Consider the following 18,670-nt stretch of genomic DNA (forward strand, 5'->3'; position numbering starts at 1 on the left):
CTGCCTTGTATCATGTCTTACTGATGGTTAACAAACTATTCAGATAGACATACTCATTTACACTTATATGTACAAATGAATCTAATCGGACACAAAATGTATCACCCAAAGCACGATTAGATATATTTCACTGTTTAGATATCGACTTTGATTTAATTTATATTAATTTTATTCACAAATAGTGAAAGGGATTGGGCAGCAGACATAGTCTATTTTAGCCCTCTCCCAACATCGACTCTAAGCAACACAACCACTGACAAGCATATCACTCATTCAAACTAGCATCAAAGTCAAAATTCTAATAATCACATCCCAGACGTCACTGGATAGTACAGCACTGAGCACGCTTCTTTTTCCTCTTTCGGACCCGGAATTTGTACTTTCCCCCACGCATTGAAGTCCTCAGTTGCCCAACGGGTTTGAACCTTTCCGGAATTCTCGTGACGTTCTCTACTTTACATGTTACACTAGACTTCCTTTTTGTCACCCTTTCCAGTATTTCCGGTGGCCTGAGCATGTGCGGGTGATAACTTTTCATCTGCAATAAACAACTACCCGTTTAGCAATAACAATAAAGTTTATTTTACTGAAATCTGTAACGATTTCAAAATTTCAAAACATATTCTTTAACAAAACCAAAAGAAAGGCGTTTTATTATAAATTATCTTTCTTTTTATTTTTAAATAGAAATACTTTCAAGGAGGTAATACATGTATATAGATATCATTGACCTGTAAGTTATCTAAGAATAACAGCCAAAAATCACCTGACTAGAGTTGTTTCCATATTTGGTAGTGATTGCAATATTTGAAAGACTTTGAAAGGAAATAGTTTAAGGACCAGAACAAACACTAAGCTCATCAAATAAACCATCATTAACAAGAATGAATATTTATGTTCTTCATTGAATTGCAAGTTGATTTACATGTCACTGCACACTGATTTATCACATTTGTTTCTGTATGTGTTAGTTATCAAAAAGTAGTTCGCCGAATCATATAATACGCGGAGAGACGGTACTAAAAGCGGATCTATATTGAAATAAAAATAAGTCTTCGTTGCGGGTATCAACAAGCAATGGATTTCAATAGAAATTAAGCAACAAAAAAAAAAACAAAAAAAAAAAACAAGAGGCCCATGGGCCACATCGCTCACCTGAGTCACCTTGACCCATATCTGAAGACTTTCCATATATATTTGCATGTAAAACCTTAGTCTCTATTATGGCCCCAACTACCCCTGGAGGCCACGATTTTTGCAAACTTGAATCTACACTACGTCAGAAAACTTTCATGTAAATGTCATCTTCTTTGGCCCAATGCTTCTTGAGAAGAAGATTTTTAAAGATTTTCCCTATATTTGTATGTAAAACTTTGAAACCCCCCCCCCACTTCTGGCCCCATCCTAATCTTTAATCTGCACTATGTCAGAAAGTGTTCATGTAAAAAATCAGCTTTTCTGGCTCAGTGGTTCTTGAGAAGAAGATTTTTCCTATATATTTGTATGTAAAACTTTGATCCCCTATTGTGGCCCCATCCAACCCCCGGGGTCCATGATTTGAACAAACTTGAATCTGCACTATGTCAGGAAGCTTTCATGTAAGTCTCAGTTTTTCTGGCTTAGTGGTTCTTGAGAAGAAGATTTTTAAAGTTTTTCCCTATATATTTGTATGTAAAACTTTGATCTCCCTTGTGGCCCCATCCTAGCCCCGGGGGCCATGATTTGAACAAACTTGAATCTGCACTATGTCAGGAAGCTTTCATGTAAGTCTCAGCTTTTCTGGCTTAGTGGTTCTTGAGAAGAAGATTTTTAAAGTTTTTCCCTATATATTTGTATGTAAAACTTTGATCTCCCCTTGTGGCCCCATCATACCCCCGGGGTCCATGATTTGAACAAACTTAAATCTGCATTATGTCAGGAAGCTTTCATGTAAGTCTCAGCTTTTCTGGCTTAGTGGTTCTTGAGAAGACGATTTTTAAAGTTTTTCCCTATATATTTGTATATAAAACTTTGATCCCCCTTGTGGCCCCATCCTACCCCCGGGGGCCATGATTTGAACAAATTTGAATCTGCACTATGTCAGAAAGTTTTCATGTAAAAATCAGCTTTTCTGGCTCAGTGGTTCATGAGATGAAGATTTTTCCTATATATTTGTATGTAAAACTTTGATCCCCCCTTGTGGCCCCATCCACCCCCGGGGTCCATGATCTGAACAAACTTGAATCTGCACTATGTCAGAATGTTTTCATGTAAAAATAAGCTTTTCTGGCTCAGTGGTTCTTGAGAAGAAGATTTTTAAAGTTTTCCCCTATATATTTGTATGTAAAACTTTGATCCCCTATTGTGGCCCCATCCAACCCCCGGGGTCCATGATTTGAACAAACTTGAATCTGCACTATGCCAGAAAGTTTTCATGTAAAAACCAGCTTTTCTGGCTCAGTGCTTCTTGAGAAGAAGATTTTAAAAGTTTTTCCCTATATATTTGTATGTAAAACTTTGATCCCCCCTTGTGGCCCCATAATACCCCCGGGGTCCATGATTTGAACAAACTTAAATCTGCATTATGTCAGGAAGCTTTCATGTAAGTCTCAGCTTTTCTGGCTTAGTGGTTCTTGAGAAGACGATTTTTAAAGTTTTTCCCTATATATTTGTATATAAAACTTTGATCCCCCTTGTGGCCCCATCCTACCCCCGGGGGCCATGATTTGAACAAATTTGAATCTGCACTATGTCAGAAAGTTTTCATGTAAAAATCAGCTTTTCTGCCTCAGTGGTTCATGAGATGAAGATTTTTCCTATATATTTGTATGTAAAACTTTGATCCCCCCTTGTGGCCCCATCCAACCCCCGGGGTCCATGATCTGAACAAACTTGAATCTGCACTATGTCAGAAAGTTTTCATGTAAAAATAAGCTTTTCTGGCTCAGTGGTTCTTGAGAAGAAGATTTTTAAAGTTTTTCCCGATATATTTGTATGTAAAACTTTGATCCCCTATTGTGGCCCCATCCAACCCCCGGGGTCCATGATTTGAACAAACTTGAATCTGCACTATGCCAGAAAGTTTTCATGTAAAAATCAGCTTTTCTGGCTCAGTGCTTCTTGAGAAGAAATTTTTTAAAGTTTTCCCCTATATATTTGTATGTAAAACTTTGATCCCCCCTTGTAGCCCCATCATACGCCCGGGGCCCATGATTTGAACAAACTTGAATCTGCAATATGTCAGGAAGCTGTCAGGTAAATTTCAGCTCTTCTGGCCCAGTGGTTCTTGAGAAGAAGATTTTTAAATGACCCCACTCTATTTTTGCATTTTTGTGATTATCTCCCCTTTGAAAGGACATGGCCCTTCATTTGAACAAACTTGAAAGCCCTTCACCCAAGGATGCTTTGGTCTGGTTTGGTTGAAATTGCCTCAGTGGTTCTGGAGAAGAAGTCGAAAATGTAAAAATTTTACAGATGGACAGACGGACAGACAGACGGACGACAGACAAAATGTGATCAAAAAAGCTCATTTGAACCTTCGGTTCAGGTGAGATAAAAAAAAAAAACAGACCAAAAAACCACCCAAAAAACAACAGTAAACAAGAGGCCCATGGGCCACATCGCTCACCTGAGTCACCTTGGTCCATATCAGAAGACTTTCTATATATATTTGCATGTAAAACCGTAGTCCTTATTATGGCCTCAACCTACCCCTGGAGGCCATAGTTTTTGCAAACTTGAATCTACACTATGTCAGAAAGCTTTCATGTAAATGTGAACTTCTTTGGCCCAATGGTTCACGAGAAGAAGATATTTGAAGATTTTTCCTACATATTTGTATGTAAAACTTTGATCCCCCCTTGTGGCCCCATTCTACCCCCAGGGGCCATGATTTGAACAAACTTGAATCTGCACTATATCAGAAAGCATTCATGTAAATATCAGCTTTTCTGGCTCAGTGGTTCTTGAGAAAAAGATTTTTTAAAATAAATTCCTATATATTTGTATGTAAAACTTTTATCCCCTATTGTGGCCCCATCCTACAACAGGGGGCCATGATTTGAACAAACTTAACTCTGCTCTATGTTAGGAAGCTGTTCATGTGAATATCAGCTTTTCTGGCTCAGTGGTTCTTGAGAAGATTCTTAAAGAATGTCCCTATATATTTGTATGTAAAACTTTGATCCCCCCTTGTAGCCCCATCCAACCCCCAGGGGCCATAATTTGAACAAACTTGAATCTGCACTATGTCAGAAAGCTTTCATGTAAATATCAGCTTTTCTGGCTTAGTGGTTCTTGAGAAGAAGATTTTTAAAGATTTTTCCTATATATTTGTATATAAAACTTTGATCCCCTATTGTGGCCCCATCCGACCCCCGGGGCCAGGATTTTAACAATTTAGAATCTGTACTATATCAGGAAGCTTTCATATAAATCTCAGCTTTTCTGGCACAGTGGTTCTTGAGAAGAAGATTTTAAAAGATTTTTCCTATATATTTGTATGTAAAACTTTGATTCCCTATTGTGGCCCCATCCGACCCCCGGGGGCCATTATTTTAACAATGTAGAATCTGCACTACCTAATAAAGCTTATCTATAAATTTCATCTTTTCTAGCCCAGTGGTTCTTGTGAAGAAGATTTTTTAATGACCCTACCCTATTTTTACCTTTTCTTGATTATCTCCCCTTGGAAGATGGCCTGGCCCTTTATTTTAACAATTTAGAATTCCCTTTATCTAAGGATGCTTTGTGCCACCTTTGGTTGAAATTGGCGCAGTGGTTTTTGAGATGAAGTTAAAAATGTTAAAGTTTACAGACGGACAGACAGACGGACGGACGCCGGAATACGGGTGATCAGAAAAGCTCACTTGAGCTTTTAGCTCAGGTGAGCTAAAAACCAAACAACCCCACCCCCCCCCCAACACACACACACACTAAATGCGATTAGAAACCACACAGAGACGATAGTCAGCTTTACGTTGCAGTAAACAGCGTGCAATTTGGAAATCATAAAAGTTAATGAATTCGAAGGTTTTTTTAAATTAATGTTAACCTATATCTGAATTGTTTGATCTATATTTGCCATAAAATATAAAATGTCAAATTATATGCTATCATTACAACTACATTAATGTTATTTCCGCGAAAATAACTACATTATGTCTTCAGAAATACTATTAAACAATAGTATTCAATAAGTCATGTACTCGCTGGCAATTGCAAATTGCCGAATGGTGAAAGACATCATTACTGAATTAATATTATTGTCACTGTTCACTTCTGTCTCAATTTTGTGGTTTTGAACCGTTCATTTATTGCATGGTGGTAAACCAGGGTTAATTTCTGATTTTTTAAAAGAACCATAGAAAAAAACCTACACAAGTTTATTTGCAACAACGTGGCCCTAGGATAGACTATATATGTATAACGTACCACTTGTGGATTACAAATTTCTGTCACGTGATATGCTAATTTCTGAAAGGCAGCGAAAACATTGGTCCCGGTTTTGGCGCTCGTTTCAAAATAATCAAAAGCCATCTCCTTGTTTGCAAACTGAAGAAAAGAAACGTGGGTAATACGATTAGTCTGTTATCAAATAGTTTGTTTTTCTCTATTATAAAAACCTCAATTATATAATTCCACTAGGACGCTCTTATAATAGTTTGTACAAAGATACATGTAAGCAATGGCTGCTAGTCTTTGTAGTACCATATACAGTTCCTGGTATATTTTCCGAGGAAGGAGAATGACCAACTCTTTAGAAGTGAACTCAGAATCAATGTTAAAATGTTATACATGTACTGGATATTCATGATCACCAGAAAGAAGCGAAGGTACTTTTAGCATAATATATTTTTAGATACATGATTCATGTAATACCATGGTATTACTAGCCTACTATTTTTAGTCCTTTCTAAAAAATCCAGACTATCCCATGCTGAGGGGTAATAAGAGTAAATATCAATAATTTCCAAAACGAATTGTACAGACAAATAACCTTTCTGTCAAATACATTGTACGCGATATTCAGATATATTTTTGTTTGAAGAAAATGTTTTAACTGCAGGAGATCAGATCATACAGTATTTCAAACAACACCAATGATACTACATTGCAATACTCAATCAAAACAGGGGGTACATAATTGATTTGCTATAACAATAGGCAACATATCCATCTCGTTTTAGGTGATCAATATTTGAACATAACGTTTTTCAAAATTCTACAAAGGGAATGGACATGATCGATATGCATGTTACCTTTTTAGCTTCAGAAATGGACACCATTCTGCGCTCTTTGAGATCGGCTTTGTTTCCGATCAGAATGATTGGTACTGATTCATAATTACACACGAAATTAGAGACGCACTGTTTAATATAAAAAAGACAATGAAATTCGGGGTTAGAAAAGTTCAGGTGGAAAGATATATCAAGCATCTAATTTGGAGATCAAAAATGCTATCAAAATGTGATCAAATACTGTTTTACTACACAGGACTTGTTGGGGTTTTTTTTGTAGCTTGTCCTGTTTGATTACTTACGTTGTTGATGCTTTCTAACCAAAACGAGAGATGTGTGAAGGTGGCTCTATCCGAGATGTCAAACACCACGGCGATACCCTGGTAACAGAAATATACATAATATAAAACACCACCGCGATACCCTGGTAACAGAAATATCGAACAACATCGTGCTGCAATCGGCTCTTTTTATGTTTCGTGCAGATGTTTATCTAAATCCGCTACATTTCGCATCAAACTCAGAACTTTATACTTAAAACTTAAATCACTTGTCAGCCTCATAGTACACGGCGCAATATGTATTAGGGATAATGCAGTCCTAATTAATTTTTATCTCCAATTTTTCACATTTATTTTACTGATCTCAGGTGATATCGAGGTATATCAATGATATTGTAAACAATGCGTATAAAAAACTAGGACTTCTAAGGAAACTCAAATTCACTTTATGTAGAAACAAACTATCTAAATTGTATATGACTTTTGTTAGACCTATACTAGAATATGCTTCAGTCGTATGGGGTGGATGTTCTTCTGCAGAAATTGAAAGGTTAGAAAAAGTACAGCTCCATGCAGCTAGAATAGTAACGGGACTGCCAATTCTTGCATCCAAAGAATCATTATATTTAGAAACGGGTTGGGAAGCACTAAGCAAAAGACGGGAAATCGCAAAATTAATGACAATGTATAAAATTCACCTCAATCTTGTACCACAATATTTAGGTGATATCATTGACAATTTTCGAAAGGATACATCACGCTACAATACTCGTTACGAATATGACTATATACCTCCTAGAACTAAGCAAGAAACATACAACAAATCATTTTTTCCAGATGCCATTCGCAAATGGAACTCTTTAGCAAACGAAGCAAAGAAAACAACCTCTATCTGTCAGTTCCGTCGAAACATTTCTAATAATATCAATATTTCAATAGTGCCTAAACATTTTCTTCTTGGCAAAAGAATAGTAAATATAATTCATACTAAATTAAGACACAACTGTCTGCTGAACTATGATTTACACCGAAAAAAAACATTGTCAATTCTCCTAACTGTCATTGTGGTATGAGAGAAGATGCATATCATTTCTTCTTTGTTTGTAAAAGATTTTCAGTAGTAAGAAATGTTATGTTTAACGAACTTTTTCAAATACAAGAATTATCTATTATTGATACACGGATTTTACTTTGGGGCAGTGACACTTTGGGTTATGAAACTAACAGTAAAATTTTTAATGCTGTTCACAAATTTATACTTAATTCAGGCAGATTCTCATGATAGTAATTCACTTTATGCTAAATGTACATGTATTTATTTTATCTATACATATGTTTTATGACAATTGTTATCAATTCATCTAAGGTGAGAACCTCGTAAGTTGTAAAAACTTGTGTTCAAACCTTTTGTATATTATATATGCAATAAAATATGTTCAAACCAACAGAAATATACCCATTGTCAAATACCACGGCGATACCCTGGTAACAGAAATATACACATTGTCAAATACCACGGCGATACCCTGGTAACAGAAATACACACAATATAAAGCACCACCGCGATACCCTAGCAACAGAAATATACACATTGTCAAACACCCCGGCGATACCTTGACAACAGAAACATACACATTGTCAAATACCACGGCGATACCCTGGTAACAGAAACATACACATTGTCAAATACCACGGCGATACCCTGGTAACAGAAATATACACATTGTCAAATACCACGGCGATACCCTGGTAACAGAAATATACACGATATAAAACACCACGGCGATACCCTGGCAACAGAAATATACACATTCTCAAACACCACGGCGATACCCTGACAACAGAAACATACACATTGTCAAATACCACGGCGATACCCTGGTAACAGAAATATACACATTGTCAAACACCACGGCGATACCCTGGCAACAGAAATATACACATGGTCAAATACAACAGCGATAATCTGAAACCATAAATACTCAAATACCATAGCAAAATGAATATACACCTTGTTAAATAACACATCAATACCATGGTAAAAGAAATATACACATAGTAAAACACCACAGCAATACCATGGAAACAAAAACATACAAAGGCGATACCATAGCAACAGAATATGCGCATTGTGAAATTCCATGGCAATAACATGAAAACAGAAATATACGTATTGTCAAACACCAAGGCAATCCCCCGGTAGCAGAATTATGCATATTGTCAAACGCAATGGCGATACCATGGTTACAGAAATATACACGTTGTAAAACACCATGGCTGCGTTCAAGATCATAGCGGCTAGTCTAGCTGCTAGGCTAGATATCTAGGTATATTGAACACATTGTATGAATTGACGCTTGTTATCCCTACGTAGGGCTAGTCTAGCACATCGTTCAAGATCGTAGCGCTACCGAGCCCTACGTAGCCGCTACGATCTTGAACGCAGCCCTGGTCGATACCATAGCAACAGAAAAATACACATTGTCAAATACCATGGTGATAATGAAAAAAAAAGCCAAATACCGCAGTGATATTTGTCACTAGTGCTATAAGCCATTTTTAACATGATATTTGATTCCCTATGTTTTTAAAGACCTTGAAAAGGTGAAGATAATAGTGATCAATATCATATAGGCGCGTTGCTTGTTGGCGTGACGGTGTGTTGTGACTAACGCGCAGTCACGCTTTTGCAAATGGCCCTATCCGGACACCATAATATCAAACTCCTAAAGGGGTAGGGCAAGGGGTAGGGCAAACACGGACCTCTGAACATACCAGAGGTGGAATCAGGTGCCTTGGAGGAGTATGCACCCCCTGTCGAACGATAGAAAGTAAAATATCAGTCATAAATCGTTCTGGAACAGATTTAATCAAAGAGAGATAACTCCATTCTACGTCGCGCCTGATGTAGGTGATATTGATCGACCAGAGCCCTAGATCATTAGGTTAATTACCCTAATTAATTTAATACAGTGGATACTTCTAGCTACAATCGAGTCAATGACAGTTTTATGACACGATTAATGGAATCCAAACTAATTTGTCCGCAGTAACCGAGAGTGTATGCGCAGTTTTAATTAACGCGCAATACTGATGTCAATGTGAAGTTCTGTGTAGGGACAGTTATAGTAAGTCTTTTCTCAGTGTCTGATATAAGCTTATCAATTGTTGTCTATCAGAATACACGATGAATAGACTGGTATTGTAAGATGCAACACATTCGATCAAGATTTATCAAATACCTGCGGAAAGTTTCTTTTTTTTTTCCAGTCAACCTGTGGTTGAAATTTTAAAAATTATTTTAAACTAGATGTGTCGGTACGACACGAATGTCCCCGACTGCAGAAAAGTCAAATGTAGGAAATCCATCGAAGTGCATAGCATTCAATGTGGTATTCAGATTGTTTGTTACACGCATTTAGTACAATGTAGAACTCGACAACCATCCTTTATATGTTTTAACAGCCACAAAAATAGATACATTTTTCTACGTTAAAGGGGCACAACTTCATCAAAAATCAACAAACCGAAACCGAACTCAACCTTGATATGTAACCCATCAATATACACATGCATACAAAAAATCAATTCAATATTTCAAGCGTCTAGTAAAAAAGTAAGGAAAACTGGTCGTAACAGTAATTTTCCTAAGTTAAAGGGGCACAACTCCATAAAAAAATCAACGAACCAGAACAAAACTCAAACTCGGTATATAACTCATCAATATACACCTGCATAAAACAATCAATCAATATATCAAGCCGTTTAGAAAAAAAAGTCCGGAAAACTGAGTGTCGAGGAAGGACGGACAAGGGTAAAACTATATGAGTGAGTATATCAAGAATAGCAAAGTATACTTTGAACATTTATCGTGTATCTAAGAAATAAAGATCGCGTTTTCGTATACGTTGCAGAATAACCTCCGAAGTCGAGAAACGTTGTTTTGAAATATAAAAGCCGAGGCAGTTATATCTCAAACAATATTTTCATACTGAGGAGGTTATCCTGCATCATTCACGAAAACACGAACTTTATTTCTATATTCTGCTACGGCTCAGAAATATGCCAGCCGATCGTTTACCTATACAGCTACGAATTAGGTCATCATGACGTCATATCATGGCAATTTCCGAAACGGACTAATGCCTTCATGTTTTTGTTTTGGGGGTTTTTTTGTGACGAAAAGTGGGAGATGGTTGGGTATACTAGATCTCTTTTGATTTCTTTTTCAAGCATTTAGTTTGATGTTGATGGATTATATCAACTGCTTTGAATACACAGTTCAAGATAACTACACATAAATGGAAGAGGTTAACTCGTCTGTGCATCGACAATTGTTCGATCTCGAAATGCAGACGATTGTATTATTTTGTTATTCACTGATTTCTAGATTTGTTTTGCAATATAAATTGATTCATTTTTATGATCATAGAATTGAATGATCGGTTATCAACTTTATTTTTGTATTAGAAAAACATGAGATGTGTATCAATGTTTTTCATAATCAGTTAAATGTACTATGTACATTTGTATGAATGTATACCGCAGAATAATGACCGCGGTATTCTTTTGTTCTCTGCAATAATCGTGGTAAAATATTACATATCCCTTACCTTGACCTCTTTGTATTGCTGTCGGGTCATGGACATGAATCTTCTCTGACCAGCCGTGTCCCTATGTAATATAAAATAACCAATTAAGAAATTAACAAGAGTAACGCAAACGATACAACATAAACATACGCCCGTCGGACAGTGAAATTCAACCTGTAAGCATATTATGCACTCTGAATTGATATCACACACATTCTGAATAGAAACGCCTTAAAGTAGGCCATGGCGCACCAATCCATCTGACATGTGAACTCATGATGTATTTCTCTGATAGGGAGGTTGTGACAAAATGTCAGTGCAATATCTGGAGCTATTATGAGAAAAGGTTCGGGAAACTATTTGACCTACTGTTAGCCCTATTAGGTGAGACATCAATTGTGTTTACACGAGAGAGGTACATGTATGTAAAGAAGGTCATAATTACTGGTTCAAATTGTGCCGACAATGCAACTGAAACAAATTGCGACAGTAACTTAATACGCAAGTAAGTTTAACATACCTATAGACCTATAAACCGATGAAATAGCAAGTCCGTTAAAAAACACATTGCTCCCGTATGATGGATAAAAGTGGTGAGACTACGAGTGCCGAATATGTAGACCTGTACATAGACTCGTACGCAGTAGTAAACGCTTGGTAACACAGGCTCTTTATAAACATAAATACACTATCCTCTTCAATAATACAGATAAAGCAACTCGCTGAAAGCTTTGTAACTTGTCCAACTTAAACGTAGTCAAAATCTTTGCTTCGAAAGCATCTTTTTCTATGCCCCGAACACTGAAAATAAGGGGCTTTTTTCATTGGTTGAATATCGCAATAAGGAATGGTAAAGCGACCAATCGCAGTCAAGACATACTTTCCAGCAAAAATATCAGCTTTTTGTCCCACGGGAGGTAAACGGAGTGCGACCGACCGTGGGTTTCTGACGATGGTCCCATCTATGGACGGGCGATTAAAAATAATGAAGATAATTGTAAAACAGTTTGGCTTCAGTATGGTCTGGCGAGTATCGTTATATAAATTCGCCCATGGACCGATTTGTGTGGTCTGATTGTACTCGTTCCTAGACCACTTTCTATAATCTGGTTACTATCATGCCAATTCATCTCTGGACTGGTTTATGTAATCTGAGTAGCATGTCAGTTCGTCCATATCATCAGTAAACGATGAGTTTGGCTTTGTGTGTATTTATGAGTTTGGCTTTGTGTGTATTCATGAGTTTGGCTTTGTGTGTATTTATGAGTTTGGCTTTGTGTGTATTTATGAGTTTGGCATTGTGTGTATTTATGAGTTTGGCTTTGTGTGTACCTAGTGCGGGACTGCAGTTGTACAACCAGCTTCCCAAGTTAGGTTGTGCAGTTGATTTCCTCTGTGTTTTTATGTGTGTCACGTGTATTGTCCTGTTTCTTATCGTTATCAATGTATATGTGCCCCCTGTGTGCGGATGAACTACAATAAGTATTATCTCAGCAAAGAGACATGTACTAATATAAAAAGAAACAACTTAAAGAACACAATATTAATGTGAATAAACACTGGGTATCATTTCTGCCTAATCAGCGTACATTCATAATAGACACTAAACACGTGACCTGTGACGATGTGGAGATAAAATGGACTGGATTGATTGCCGCTTGTTTAACGTCCCTCTCGAGAATTTTTCACTCATATGGAGACGTCACCAATACCGGTGAAGGGCTTCAAATTTAGGCCTATGCTCGGCGCTTACGGCCATTGAGTAGTGAGGGTTCTTTAGCGTGCCACACCTACTGTGACACAGGACATCCGATTTTAAGGTCATCTCCGAGGACCCGTGACATTCACACCTGATGCCGAGTGTTCGGCGATGGATACTAAACACTTATGACGATGTGAAGATATAATGGAGACTGAACAAGTGTTCTGAGTATTGGTTAGATTGGGGGATCCACCTCTGACTCCACCAACGTATTTAATTTGTCCCTCCCCAAGCTTTCTTACTCATTCAGCTCCCTTCTATCATCCAGGAGGCTCCCTTTCTACCTCCATTAGCTTCATTACTCCCTCTCCCTTTGCTATCTTTTCTCCTTATCCCATTTCTCTATTTTCTTTCACTGCTCCGTCCCCTTCATTCTACTCTTGTTCCCCCTACCCTTATCTTTCTATTCTCTCTTCCCCTTCACTTTCTTTCCTTATCTTCCACCTGCCGTTCCCTTTCTATCCCTCCCTTTTAACCTGTCCACCCTTACAGCACTGTTCTGATATAGTTTACCACGAGAAGACAAGTAAGCCATACCTGGTATTCGGAGGATTCATCAACTTGTCCCTCCCCATTCATCAATACATGAATACATGGCCTTAAGACTCATGTACATTAAAATGTGACTAAGAATCTACCCCAAAACCAGTCACGTGATTTCTTACGCCAAGTAAACTCACCATATCATCATCTGCACTAGTGCCCCGTCAACTTCAAATGGCTTCGTCACAAAGTCCACAGCTGCGTAAGGGAAAAGACTGCGGATGATTATTACAGTTTACAGTAAATACATACATGCAAAAACTATCACATATATTAATGCAGATTTATCATTCTCATATAGGACTCACGGCGGGTATGACCGGTCGACAGGGGATGCTTACTCCTCCTAGGCACCTGATCCCACCTCTGGTGTGTACAGGGGTCCGTGTCTGCCCAACTCTCTATTTTGTATTGCTTATAGGAATTATGAGATTGATCACTGTTCGTTATCTTCAACTTTCATACTTTACAAACTAGACGATTACATGAGTTAGAACTTGGTAAATTCAAATATGTATACACTAAAAATAACTTAGCTTTAATGATCCATCCTATTTGATGACGTCTAATTAATTTACACCACACTGTGTCTTTGGGAATATGCACACACAATGAATAAAATAGATAATTGAGTAGTTTTCTTTCTTATTTTCGCCACTCTAAGTAAGAGTTTGTGAAAATTTAAATTTCGTCAATGCTATTAAACAGAGTACTGTAAACTGAGTAGTGGTTTATGTTTTATGCATTTCACTGCATGGTCATGGTAACGGAGGTAAGGCGGGGGGGGGGGGGGGGGGGGTGCAGCAATGAATGAAAAGAACATTGAAATTAAGAGATCTATAATATTTTTGAAATGTTTTGTTTTGTTTGCATGAAAGGTGAAGATAACGAACAGTGATCAATATCACACCTCCTAAAAGGAATAAAGAATTAAAGAGTTGGGCAAACACGGACCCCTGGATATACTAGAGGTGAGACCAGGTGCTTAGTTATTACTGTATATTATTTTACCTTCCATTCTAGATTTTAACTCACATGGAGACAATCGACGTCACCAGCTGTAGGTGAAGTGCCCCGCGATTTGACCTATACATGGTGCTTACGACCATAGCACTAAGAGTTCTTTATCGTGCCAACGCCTACCTTGACACATGACCTCCGTTTTGTAGGTCATGCCCGAAATTTTATAAGCCTAGTTCGATCATCAACCATAAAGTAGTTATCTAGTTAACTTCTGAAACTTAATTCCGCATGCCTAACTTGCTTCCGGACCTTCAGTACGCATGTCTGGTTACTAGAGTTTAACCTTTCTGTAGGCATAGGTTGCTGTGTGGTAGACCAGACAAGCGCAGTAACACCTCTTCTGGTTTTGACCACAGGCAGTTCTATCGTACTATGGTTCAACTCTAGTTATTATAGTTGATGATCGAACTAGGCCTATTGTCGGACGATTGGCGAAGACACAGATCAAGGTTTGACGCGGAGCCGGGTCCCGGACTTTAATACCACTACCGGTAGGCTACCGCGACCGGTTTTCAAGCGCCTTAACACTAGGCCACCGCTACCGGTCATCAAACACTTGTCAATTTCATTGATGCTTACTGCTACATCTGTATATTACCTACTGTCGGTCGGCTCTGCAGGGCGAACTCGTATCCCATCAGGCATTTCAATAGGGCTGTCTTCCCGACATACGCATCACCAACGATCAAAACCTTGTAGGTGGCAGCACAATCGCTCTCAGTTAGAGGCATCACTACCAGCGATTATTGTCAGCTGCAATGATATGATGAAAAAAATATCTGTAAACGTTTATTCCATGGGTCTGATAAACCGGGATAAATAAATGTATACTTCGGAAACACCACAGTTTATGTGTAAGGAATAAATTATGCATTGATTATGATTTGATGTCATTATGTATCGATTATAATATTATGACGTTGTATTGTATATTGATTATAATCTTTATTACATTGCGTGTTATGATCTTATGACGTTATATGTTGATTATAATCTAAATGGTATTTATTGGCTGTCCCTATGATTTTTTTTTCCAGTTATTGTAATTAGGACCGTGAGATAATAACCCTGGAGGTCAGTTCATTTATTCACTCAAACCATACACATTGGTAAATTAGATATATGCACTTCTGAATTACAAGTATTGTAAAGGTCAGTGGCAATTTTAGGTAGAAAAAAGGTAAGTAGAAAGACAGGTATTATCTGTACAAAACAATTCTTATTTCTGGAGGACAGACTAATTTAAAAATCTCTGTGATGCACATGCATATTTTTTTCCAGTGATTTTACATCCAGATTTGACAGTAATTCAGAAAAGTTAAGTACATTAGGGTTATTACAACATTTAACATTAAAAAATTTGTTTAATGCTTCACATTCTAACATATCGTGAATTCATGGCCTACGTGTTTTTTTTTAACACGGAGTACATGATTTATCTTACAAGCGATTGTTTGAGGTTCTGAATTTTACGACAGCAAAAATGTAACATTTTATGTTGATATACATTGTGGTTATATGTACTTTTTACATTCAAAATTTGATTTCAAAAAAGTTTATACTATGGCAAGCCCTTTTACTATTTATTCGTAAAATAAGATATCTCTTGATATAAGAGAGATATCCCTTTACACTAGAGATATATTTCTATTTGTTGTAGAGATATCTCTGTAAGTTAGAGATATATCATTTACGCTAAGGAGATATCTCTTTAACCAAAAGAGATATCTCTTTAACTAAAAATATATCTTTTTAAACAAAAGAAATATTTCTTTACGCAAGGGAGATATATCTTTCTCTTTGAGAGATATATCTCTTAAAGTTTATACATATATTCTCAAATAGAACTAAAATTTTCACATTTCCGGATTAACTGATACTTCGATCTTTGTTTTAGAGCAGCAGTTGTTGATATGACAGGAAAATTGTCATTCTATATTCATTAGTAAATTCACAAGATTCTAAAATGGTTTTTTTTTTCTATACCAGTCATGAGTTTTCAACAACGTGTCATTAGGTACATGTACCTGTATAAAATACATATATAATTTTAGAGGTCAAGACGGCTAGCAGTGAATTACGTATGAAGACATGATTGGCTTACTCCCCGTTTTGGAAATTCACGGACGAGTTTTCAGCCCTACATGGATGAATTTCAATCTGAGCTACTTTGGATACATTTTCATTGATTTGAGTTTTATGCACAAAATTCATCAAATATACGTAAGTTTTAATACAAAAATAAAGAAGTCAAATATGGGTAAAATAAAAACCTTTTTGAAAAATCTTCATAAAAATATTAAAGAATCTGTAAGATTTCAGTCATAGTTCATCTAAAATATACTTTACTGCTTTTTATCCAATCTTGTACATGTATTTGATTTATATTACTAACTTATGAAATTAACTTTATGTTCTCATATTATAGCAATTGTAGATAAATAACACTTACGGAAATGAACGCAAAAGTTGTCAGAACTTGTTTTATATCCATTTGTATATTGATACAATAAAATATGTTCAAACCAACAATTGTTTGGATAATTATTTCTTACTTGACAGTCTTTTAAGATGATGAAGTTTCAAAGTCTTACATAAAGATTTAGCTCTTTGTCTAATGGAGACATAGAACTGACGTCAGACAAAAGTAACACGAAGAAAAGAATGGTTTAGTGATTAGAATTAAATAAATTGTTTTTCTTCTGTTACCTTTACTACATGATATTTTAATGATTTAAATTGCTTTTCTTCTGGCACGTTTACATGATATTTTAGTGATTATATTTAAATTGTTTTTCTTCCGTGACGTTCACCTTTGGGAGAGGGCTTACATAGGCTATGCCTGTTGCCCGATCCTAATGAGTTTCTCAATAAAATATGAGTAAATTTAAATTAGATTCACAACATATTTCAATGATTTAAATTGTTTTTCTTCCGTCATGTTTTAAAACTTTAAAAAAAATATGATTGATATGTTTATAAGTAAAATTAATACAATTTACCATATAGAATATATATTATTCTCATGATTTCTCAATGAGTGAGGGAAATATAGTGAGGGGCAATATATTTTAACTTTTGAACACCATAGTTTCTTTTGTATCAAGTGTCCTGAACAGGATATTAAAATTGTAAACACTAGCTAGGAATTTGATATTCTCCAAACAAGGCCTATCTGCTAATATATATACATAGCGTCGGTCTGCGTTCCTGAGCATATAAAATAGTCTATAATTGCATACTTATCTCCATTAAATTTACATTCACACGACAGACCCGCATGTAATAGAAGGAAAGTATATCCATACCGTCACAATGACAATGCAGAAAGAAACTTTAAAAATTGTGTTTCTATAAGATTAAAAATGTTTAAAAAAAAGAAAACCGTATAATTACTCACCTTATAAACATGACCATTCGGAGCGATCAATTTCCAATATGATCTCAATGAGTTTGCCTGGGAGTTGGCCGAGAAAGCAGAAAGATATGAGAAGACTTTCTTCTGAGGAATGTTTACACCTGTATCCAAGAGAGCCTAATGATTTGAGAATTACATGCACGTCTATATGGTTATTTGTAAATTGTAGCCGCCGTATATACACGGTTTACACTCGCGGGCCCCTGGAGTGGCGTGAGGTCGCATCGGAGTCAATCATTACATTACATGCAGCCAGCTGATGTAATTAATTGAAAACCCCTCTTCGTTGATTCGCCTTTCTACAGAGTGAATACCTGCGCTCAGTCCATCAAAACTCCACGCCGGGTCACCCCGTGATGCTGGAACAGTGCGCGGAGATAAGCCTGCAATTTCAACTCCCTGAACATGTTTAGTTTCACTGATAAACATTTATACACATCTCTAAACACCAGTCAAACCTCGTCAGACCAGTCGTTTTTTCTTGTGAATCAAAGCCAGAATAATCCGAGCGTATTGAATATATCATTGTATGAATCAGTTATGAGTATCTTAATTTCCACATTCCAGGACGGAGAGGGGGGGGGGGTGCAATTAAACGTGCATGGATATTCAGTTTTATAAACAGTTATTTCAGGAATTGTACGCGTGGATGGGTTTATTCTTTTCAATTTTTACCAATAGGTAAAGCAGTCTATAATTAAATAGAGTAATTATGACCTGGAAACAGGGGAATATTGTGTGATCAGGGAAAGTTCTCTTACCGATCCAGGGGTGTGGGTGTGGAGGTGCGATATCCGCTTTTTCGGGGGGGGGGGGTCGCAGCCACGAAACGC

At 36.8% G+C, this 18,670-nt stretch overlaps 1 protein-coding gene across 2 annotated transcripts; it reads right to left on the bottom strand.

Moving 5' to 3' along the window:
- Window positions 1-146: 146 nt before the first annotated feature.
- LOC125650700 (uncharacterized) lies at window positions 147-18,325 on the bottom strand. 2 transcript variants are annotated; one of them, XM_048879186.2, is made up of 8 exons: window positions 17,820-18,325; window positions 15,022-15,172; window positions 13,534-13,594; window positions 11,113-11,173; window positions 6,521-6,598; window positions 6,240-6,347; window positions 5,413-5,532; window positions 147-538 (listed from the first exon to the last, which is right to left on the bottom strand). In XM_048879186.2, the coding sequence occupies exons 2-8, from the start codon at window positions 15,062-15,064 to the stop codon at window positions 320-322; spliced, it is 690 nt and encodes a 229-aa protein (XP_048735143.1). In that variant the 5' UTR covers window positions 15,065-15,172; window positions 17,820-18,325; the 3' UTR covers window positions 147-319. The 2 variants fall into 2 exon arrangements, with proteins under 2 accessions (XP_048735143.1, XP_048735142.1); XM_048879185.2 differs by having other exon boundaries at window positions 15,018-15,172; window positions 17,820-18,320.
- Window positions 18,326-18,670: the final 345 nt, after the last annotated feature.

This window comes from Ostrea edulis, chromosome 5 (assembly GCF_947568905.1).
Source record: "Ostrea edulis chromosome 5, xbOstEdul1.1, whole genome shotgun sequence".
NCBI lineage: Eukaryota > Metazoa > Mollusca > Bivalvia > Ostreida > Ostreidae > Ostrea > Ostrea edulis.